Below are 9,817 nucleotides of genomic sequence, written 5' to 3' on the forward strand. Positions count from 1 at the left end.
TGATGTAAATTACTGGAATTCGAGAGTGGCCCGGGCTCGGGTTTTGCAAATTTCATGATTGTCGATGTTTTTCGATTCTTTTCGATTGGGTTATGTTCCCTTAGCCTATTGTGACGTATTCGTTGTGGTTTTGGTCAGATTCGACGCGCGAGGAGGCCGATTTGCTAGGCAAGGGCATAGCGAGCTAGGATTTTGGCCGACTTGAGGTGAGTAATGATAGTAAATGATATCCTGAGGGTTTGAAACCCCGGATTTGCACAACATAGTGCTATATTGAGGTGAAACATGCGCTTCATGGCGAACGCGGGGTTGTTTACTACTGGGGATTGTGACTTGGTCCGTCCCGATTGATATTTTTACCGCGTATTTGACTGAAACTTATTAGTTATTATCATGATTTGGGCCTATTGCCATATTTTGGGCTTCATGCCGACTACTTGAACCCTTCGTGGATTTTTATCACTGTTTCCTCACTATTTTGATATACTATTTGAACTCAGTCCTGTTGATTATACTGTTTTTACAAACTCAGCTGCTTTAATTGAACTTTGAGACTTAAATGATATTTCCACTGTTGTTTGGGCAGAGCACCACTATTTTATTGATGCCCGAGGGCCTTATGTTGATATAGTGCTTGGGCCGTAAGGGGCCCCTCCGGAGTCTGCACACCCACAGTGAGCGCGGGTACCCATATGATCTAAGAGTGAGCCCGAGGGGCTGATATTATGCTGAGTGACTGATACTGAGCCCGAGGGGCTGATACTGTTCTGAGCGATTGATGCTGGGCCCGAGGGGCAGATTTTTACTCACTATTTACTTGTTGCTTTACCTGATTTACCTGTTTTTAAAAAGAGATTTCATTTGACTCTTTACTGTTTTACGGCTTTAAGTGATTTACTGCCTGATATAGAATTGCCTTGTGCACTTATGTGTTTTCTTGCCTTCGGTTATTATTTATTATTATTACTCACTGGGTCGGAGTACTCACATTACTCTTTGCACCATGTGTGCAGATTCAGGCATAGCAGAGTCCGCTCCTAAGCACTGATTCCTTCCAGACCAGGCAGCGAGTTGGAGTTACGAGGTAGCTGTTGACGTCCGCAGCCCCTTGTCTCCCCTATCTTACATCATTTATGTTTTCTTCAGACTATTGTATCGGATATTACTCTTTGTAGACTTATAGCAAACTCTGTAGTAGCTCATGACTTGTGACACCCCGGTTTGGGCTGTGTCGGGATGGTTTCCCTTGTTATTATCGCTGATTTCGCATTATTGACTATATTAAGCATGTGTTAGAATTGTTAATATTAATTTATTGCTTTAAAAGAGGTGTTTGCGTTGTTCTGGCTGGCCTTGTCTTCACGAGAGGCGCCATCACGATCGGGTTGGGAATTGGGTCGTGACACATAGTCCCTTGACGTCCTCAAGCTTTTTCTATATGATGTTTAGTATTGATTTATTGGAGGATTCTGCTTTCCTGTTGCCCCCTGGTTGGTACGGTGTGGAGAGTATTCTTTTGATATGCCACTTCTCAAAATATTCGGCGACCTTTTTTCCGGTAAATTGGGGTTCGTTTTCGCAATTGATCTCTTTGGGGAGGCCGGAGCGGCACACAATGTTTTTCCATAAGAAGCGATTACTTCCTGTTTGTGTACCTGGGCGAATGCTCCTACTTCTACCCATTTAGAAAGATAGTCAGTTAAAACCAAAAGAAATCGTACGTTACCTCGTCCCGCAGGGAGAGGGCCGACAATGTCCATTCCCCACTTGATGAAAAGCCGAAGGGAACTGATCGAGTGGAGGTGCTCGCCCGCTTGGTGGATCATTGCGGCGTATTTTTGCATTGCTCGCATTTTTTCACGAAGTCTGCGGCCTCTTTTGTGATAGTAGGTGTCACACCTCCTTTTTCCTACTCCCTGGAAGGGTATGTAAGGGAGTTTTTTTCAATTTAAGTGACAATCGAAATATGATTATTTATTTAAGATTCATAGTCGCCACTTGGGATAATTTATGGTGTCCCAAGTCACCGGTTAAAATTCCGAATCGAGGAAGTTGACTCTATTTACGGTCTGCGAACAGAGAAATTCGGGTAAGGAATTCTGTTAACCCGAGAGAAGGTGTTAGGCATTCCCGGGTTCCGTGGTTTTATCACGGCCGCTCAATTGTTATTATTGGCCTATTTATTTGATTTTAAAACATCTTTGAAACCTATGTGTATTTTTATTCCCCTTCGAAACCGCTTTTAATAATCCGATTATTATACAACTAATTACTTTATTACACGTTTGCGAATCATGTCACGGGAACCGTACCCACAATTCACATCGTGTTTATTTTTATTAAAAAGATTAAATTGTGACCGCGTCACATAAATGTACCCCCGGATTTTAGAAATTAGGCATCACAACTACGTCATGGGAACCGTACCCGTAGCCATGACAATTATTCAATTAACGCGCCTAAAGCAAACTACGAAAGTTCAAGGCAATTTCTATACTAATTTATGTGAGGGCCATATATTATGGATTTTATTTGTGTATGGCACACCTCAAATTATTTTAAAGAGGAAGGTTTGAACTAATCTTTTGAGGGCCGTGGACCATGGTTTTGGTAACATGGCACACCCCAATCTAATTTAAAAGAGTCCAACTAATTAAAGAAGACTAAGAGAGTTCGAATTTATTTTAAGCTAATGTTCAAACTAAACTTAATAATCAAAGGGCTGGTGTTGAAAGAAATCGGGTATTTGGTTGTTTGAAGGGCCTAAACTGGCAGCAGGCCCAAATGTCTTTTTGAAAGCTTCCATATCAAGGCAAAAGGACGACTGGGCTCACACGAAGCCCAGAATGCACATGTGATCAGCGAAGGGGCATTTGGGCACAACTGGGCCAACACCAAAGCCCAATTGCATGATTCACCACAACCAATTGAAACACATTATACTTCTTCATGAAAATCTTGAGATTAAACAAATACTAGCAATTCTTGCAAGTTTTAAAACGGATGCAAAACATATTTTTTGAGGCCAAATCACATTCTATAATAAATGCAACCCTTAATGTCATAATAACTCATATACAGTTTGTCTTGTTATTTACATCATAACAGAATTCGATTTTTAAAACCAAACGAAACTAATATGATTTCAGAAAAATTCATCTACTAGAATGGATTCAACCCTGTCCAATTCCAAATCTAAAAAATACATGAATGCCTACTGGTTTCGTGCCAAACACGTCAAAATCTTCAAATGTCCAAACTCACATGACAGCCTCACAACCATAGTTTAGCACAGTCCCCAAAATAGAATACTATACAGACTTAGACCCTAAGCATATGAACTCTGAATCTTACTAGGGGATGGGGTATTAGGGCTGACATTTAATTACAACTAAAAAACCATGACTATCAAACTAATTAACAAATGTAATGCTAAATAAAAGAAATCAAAATCTGGCAGGCAAGCCCAATTTCATTCAAAGCACACTGAATCCTTCATTTTTGCACTTTCAAAGTTCAAACATACCTGAAAAGACAAAGAAAAGACTAACAGAGCTTCAGCAAGGAAATCTAAATGACAGCAGGTCTTAAAGCAGTAGCAAATCAAAAAATTATCAGTCAGCTTCTCATATTTTGAACCCAGAAGAAAGGAGCAATTCAAAAACCAAACAAAAATGAATACACCAACTTCAATGGAACAACAATGGTTAATTTTTTTTTTTGTATTTTTCTTTCTGTTTTTTTCAGACTCTCTCAATGTTTGTGTTTCTTCAGCCGTTTCTCACTTTTCTTGTAAAACTCCCCCCTTCTAATTGAAAGAAAGCAACCTTATATAGAAGGTCCTAGGGCAGCAGAAATAATTTTACCAATTTATCAATCAACCCTTCCCCAATTTTTATTTTTTCACTTTTAACCCTGATTTTCTAGCCTGTTTGTTAAACTAACCCCAACGCCACCTTCCTGGAAGTTTCTCAGGCAGTTTGTGAAAGATTCCCCTGCCCAAATTTCCTAAACTAACCTTTAAACTCCTCCCAATTACCTTCAACCCCAGCTGGGCTCGAAACCCTTTAAACAAACTGAAAATACCAAAAAAAAAAAAGAAAAAACCCCCCACAACCCCTTGGGCCTAAATGCTGATGGGCCTGTCTACGTGCAAGGCAGGCCCCAAACCAAACGGAGCCCAAATTAAAAATCAACTTCTGAAAGAAGAAGAAAGAGAAGAAGAATGAGACCAAAACAACGATAATTCTAACTAAATGAATCCAGATATATCAACTCGTTTAGCCCTAAGAAATGTAACAAAACTAAAACAAAGAAATTAGAACCAATTATTAAAGAAATATACTGATTTAAGGCCTAACAAAACTAAACTCTGTTACGACGCCTAATTAGACAGACTAAATGACTTTTGAGATAAAACACAAAGAAAAGAAAACTAAGATTCTTCATTTTCGAAAGAAAAGGAGAAGAAGATAAAGAAAAGAAAGGGAATGGATGGACAGAAAAGGGACCAAGAGAGATAGAAATACCTAAAACCCGGTGGATGGACGACTTAGGCTAGGCAAACTCAGGCTTTTCCGATTTGAGCCAAAATGAGTGTTAATCGACTGTTCTTGTGAGAACAACCGACTAACACTCGTTTCAGGCCCAAATTGTCTTCAAAGATGGGAGAACATGGACTCAGGCCCTTGTATGATGAGTTAAGGGCGGGAATGGATTTAGGGTTTCATTTTTAGATCTGAAATTAAAGGCGACCGGTGGAGATTTTGGGGAAATTGACACCGGCATGGTGTTTGAGGGATTATGGGGAGTGTGTGGTTAAATTTTGGTGGGATTTGGAGCTTCAACACCGCCGGTGGCGAATCCGGCGGGTGGCAGGCGGTGGTGAGATATGGAGATGAGAGAGAAGCTTGTAACAGATCCTAGGTTATTTTAGAGCTATTCAGATAATTAAAAACGAAAGAGGGGGACTTTCACGACCGTTGGATAAGATGAAACGGAGGGCTAGGATTTAATTAAAGCCCCTGAACTCAAAACGACGTAGTTTTGTTCCCATACTACGTCGTTTTGAGGTTCTCGTGGGCTGAAGGCTTTGGACCGGGTGGGAATCAATTTTGGGCCTGGATTGGGAAAAAATTTGAGCGGGTCTTTAATTAAAATGGCCCAATTTCACAAGACAAATCATTTTTTCAATTCCTTCTTTTATTTTCTAATTTTTTCATTTTCTTTTAATTAAAATCCTACAAATTAAAAATTCTAAATTATCCAAAAGTGTGAAATTAAACCAATTAGCTAATTATAAAAATAATAAAAAATTCTTAATTCTAAATTAAAGGAGAAAAATCAATAAGCTAAAAATTAAAAGGCAAAAATGTAAAACTGAGCTATTTTTTGTGATTTTCAAATTTTATAAAACAAATAATTACTGATTAATTCTTAAAATGTAAAAACAAAGTCCTAAATGCAATACATGATATTTTTCATGATTTAAATAAAAATTAAACATGTACAAAAAAATGCAAATAATTAAGAAAATTCTACAAAATTCCTAAAAGGGCAAATAATTAAAAGAAAAAAAATCTATTTCCTTGGGATTCTGTAGGAGTATTTCACATAGGGCAAAAATCATGTGCTCACAGCTGCCCCTCTTTGCTCGGAAACACGAAGAGTTTTTGTGCAAAGATAAAGTGAGCGGATATGAGTGATTTTTGCCCGTTTGAATACTCCGTGGGAAGCATTTTTGAAATATTTGACCACACCCTGCTTTTGAGGTTGCCTACATATCCTTGGCTATATAGGAATCAGGTCAGTGTAGTTCGGGAAGTTTTGGTAGCTGGGACTACCAGGAAGCTGTGATTTCACTATTGCTGCTGCTGCTACTGCTTGCTGAACTCCTTATTATACCAAGACAAAATAAAAGAAGCTAGACTAAACTATGATCTATGAATTACAAGAATCCTATCTACATTCTTTCAAACTTGATCTTGCAGTTTCTACTGCTCTGTTGACTTGTACGCTCCAGGTGAGCTTCCTTTGTTGCTGACTTGAATTGTATTCTGAGGTGCTTTCCCTTTGTTCTCCAGGTGGGCGCCTGATTGCATGAACTTGAACCGTCTTCCTTTAAACATTGCTGCTTTCCCTTTGTTCTCTAGGTGGGCGTCTGATTACCAACATTTGAATTGTATTCCTCGAAACTTGACTTGTATTCCCTTTGTTCTCCAGGTGGGCGCCTGATTACCAACACTTGAACTGCTTTCCCTTTGTTCTCCAGGTGGGCACCTGATTTCCAAGATTTGAACTGCTTTCCCTTTGTTCTCCAGGTGGGCGCCTGATTTCCAAAATTTGAACTGCTTTCCCTTTGTTCTCCAGGTGGGCGCCTGATTTCCCAAAACTTGAATCGCTTTCCCTTTGTTCTCCAGGTGGGCGCCTGATTTCCACAACTTGAACTGTGCTTTCCCTTTGTTCTCCAGGTGGGCGCCTGATTTCCGACACTTGAACTGCTTTCCCTTTGTTCTCCAGGTGGGCGCCTGATTTCCAAAACATGAACTGTCTTCCCTTCGAAACTGCTTTTCCTTGCACTGTCTCCCCTTGTTCTTTAGGTGGGTGCCTGATTTCATCAAAACAGACAAAACAAAAGAAATTTTCTGCCCCAGTGTGATATTGGGAACATATGTGAGTTTTATCAATTCTTGTTATCAAAATAGATTCTAAATTTAATTCCTTTATCTTGAAAATTTCAAACCAAACCCCATTTCAAAAGTGATAACTTAAATGCCAAATTACATTTCCCAAAAGTAGACCTCTTGTCAGACCTTGTCATTTGCGAGGGCCTCAAAACTTACTAAATCCTGTTATCCAAGGGGGTACTGGAGCTTACTGCCGAGTTTGTCTGGCACTTGCTTTCCTTACGGAGGGTTTCTCTGAAACAAATGAGATTTTCTGCCCCTGTTTCAATCAAAGAAAAGTCTTGTCAGTTTGAAAAATGTGGTGGTTAGTTTGTGGCATTCTTGCCGGGGGTGGCCTTTCCGCTGCTGTGCGTTGCTTTGACTGGCTGCCTTGAACTGGCCAAGAATTGTTTGACTTTCTAACTGAATCTCAACCGCAGGACCCTGAATGACCCAAGTGTTCTATACCCAAACCGTTGTTTTTACATTTCTGACCCTTTTATCTGAACCAAACCATTCAACCAATGGAACTTTCACTGACACCTTATTTCCCACTTTATATCATGCTATCACTGGTACATTCTGACCGTACTTTGCTTCGTGCAATTGGGAAGTTGGTAGTATGCTTTGAAATCTCTTCTTACTTGCTTAAACAAGGCTGGCATTGGACAAGCCTTAGAGAAATAAACCCAAAAGAAATGAAATGCAATGACTTTGAGAGTTAGGAATTGATGGAGCTGCTAACATGAAAGGTGTCGGAATAGGGGCTATGCTCATTTCTGAAACAGGGCATCACTACCCTGTTACGGCCCAGCTTCGTTTCTATTGCACCAGCAACATGGCTTAGTACGGGGCGTGCATTTTGGGTTTGAGGTTAGCTGTAGACATGGGTGTCCAGGAAGTCTTGGTCATGGCGACTCGGACCTTCTTTTGCACCGGATTCAAGGAGAATAGGAAACACGGGATTTGAAGCTCATACCGTATCGACAATGTTTGCATGATCTTTGTCAACAGTTTCGATCAGTGGAGTTCAGGCATATTCCAAGGATCCATAATGAGGTTGCCAATGCTTTTGCCACCTTGGCGTCAATGTTGCGCCATCCGGACAAAGCTTATGTCGACCCTCTGCATATTCAAGTTCGTGATCAGCATGCCTATTGTAATGTGGTTGAGGAAGAACTAGACGGTGAACCGTGGTTCCATGACATCAGGGAGTACATCAGAATGGGGGTATATCTGATACAGGCCACAGGCGATCAAAAGAGGAAAATTCGGCATTTGGCTAGTGGATTTTTCTTGAGCTGAGGGATCTTTTACAAAAGAACTCTAGATCTTGGGCTGTTGAGATGTATTGACGCAAAGCAAGCCACGATTATCATGACCGAAGTACATTTCGGAGTTTGCGGGCCTCATATGAGTGGGTATGTTTAGGCAAAGAAAATTCTTCGAGCAGGTTATTATTGGCTCACCATGGAGCGAGATTGTATCAGTTTTGTGCGCAAGTGCCATCAATGCCAATTACACGGAGATTTGATTCATTCTCCGCCATCTGAATTGCACACATTGTTCGCACCATGGCCCTTTATTTCTTGGGGTATGGATGTCATTGGACCAATTGAGCCAGCAGCATCCAATGGGCACAGGTTCATTTTGGTAGCCACTGATTATTTCACTAAGTGGGTTGAAGCTAAAACTTTCAAGTCCGTGACCAAGAAAGCAGTGGTTGATTTTGTCCATTCAAATATCATTTGTCGGTTCGGGATCCCAAAGGTGGTCATCACAGATAATGGTGCTAATCTCAACAGTCATCTGATGAAAGAGGTATGTCAACATTTTAAGATTACGCATCGTAATTCCACCCCATACCGTCCCAAGGCGAATGGAGTAGTCGAGGCAGCCAACAAGAACATAAAGAAGATACTTCGGAAAATGGTGCAAGGTTCCAAGCAATGGCATGAAAAGTTGCCCTTTACGTTGTTGGGTTATCGCACTACTGTTCGCACCTCAGTAGGTGCAACTCCTTATTTGTTGGTATATGGCACTGAAGCAGTGATACCCGCGGAAGTTGAAATCCCAGCCCTTCAGATTGTTGCTGAGGCCGAAATTGATGATGATGAGTGGGTCAAAACCCATTTGGAGCAATTGAGTTTGATTGATGAGAAAAGATTGGCAGCAGTGTGTCATGGCCAGTTGTATCAAAAGAGAACTGCAAGAGCATACAACAAGAAGGTGCGTCCCCGGAAGTTTGAAGTAGGTCGGCAAGTATTGAAACGTATCCTTCCACATCAGGCCGAAGCAAAAGGCAAGTTCTCCCCAAATTGGCAGGGGCCGTTCATCGTAACAAGAGTGCTGTCCGATGGTGCTTTATATTTAACAGATATAGAAGGCAAATGTGTGGATATGGCTATCAATTCTGATGCAATCAAAAGATATTATGTATGATTTCTTGGATTTAAATTGTGTTTGTTTGTACTTGGCATGTTTTGAAGATTGGAATGACAAAGGCATTTTATTCTGCTATCTAAACACTTTACCCTTTGTTACCCCGTTGAGCCTTATTTATTTCCTTTCATACCCCTCCTTTGGAATCAGTAGCAAAGTTCATAAACACGAGCGCAAAAGGGGAGTAAAGAAGAAAAAGAGAAAAGAAAAGAGAAAAGAGAAAGAAAAGAATGGAAAAGAGTGGAAAAAAAGAGAAAAGGGAAAGAAAATAAAAGAAAAAAGGGAAGAAAAGAAAAGAAAAGGAAAAGAGAGAAAGAAAAAGAAAAAGAGAAAAATCACAACAACAAGGCAATGCATGTGTCATGAACTACGTTCGATCTAATTCCTTTTAAGGATAGTAGGCAGCCTCACGGTTCGGTCCCATCAAAACAAAAATCCAAAAGTCCCCAAGCAAAGAAACCGGGGCAGAAAGTTGTGTTTGTTGTAAGAGATCTGATTCCAAAGTTGTAATTTTAAACCCATTCAAGTTCTGTTGAGCCTTTGTGACACCCTTTCTTTTAACCCTATCCAAAAGCCCACATTACGGTCCAAAGAAAGACCTTCTGATCAGTCTACGAGAGATGCCAAGTCAAGCAAATGCGGTGATTCATATCAGGGGCAACATTCCGGTCCGAGCAGGAAAAATGAAAAAATGAGAGAGTCTTATTGGT

At 40.4% G+C, this 9,817-nt stretch overlaps 1 protein-coding gene across 1 annotated transcript; it reads left to right on the plus strand.

Moving 5' to 3' along the window:
- LOC109224468 lies at positions 4,804-7,970 on the plus strand. Its single transcript, XM_019389046.1, has 3 exons — positions 4,804-4,912; positions 6,370-6,419; positions 7,680-7,970. The coding sequence occupies exons 1-3, from the start codon at positions 4,804-4,806 to the stop codon at positions 7,968-7,970; spliced, it is 450 nt and encodes a 149-aa protein (XP_019244591.1).

The sequence above is a fragment of the Nicotiana attenuata genome, chromosome 3 (genome assembly GCF_001879085.1).
Source record: "Nicotiana attenuata strain UT chromosome 3, NIATTr2, whole genome shotgun sequence".
Lineage (NCBI taxonomy): Eukaryota > Viridiplantae > Streptophyta > Magnoliopsida > Solanales > Solanaceae > Nicotiana > Nicotiana attenuata.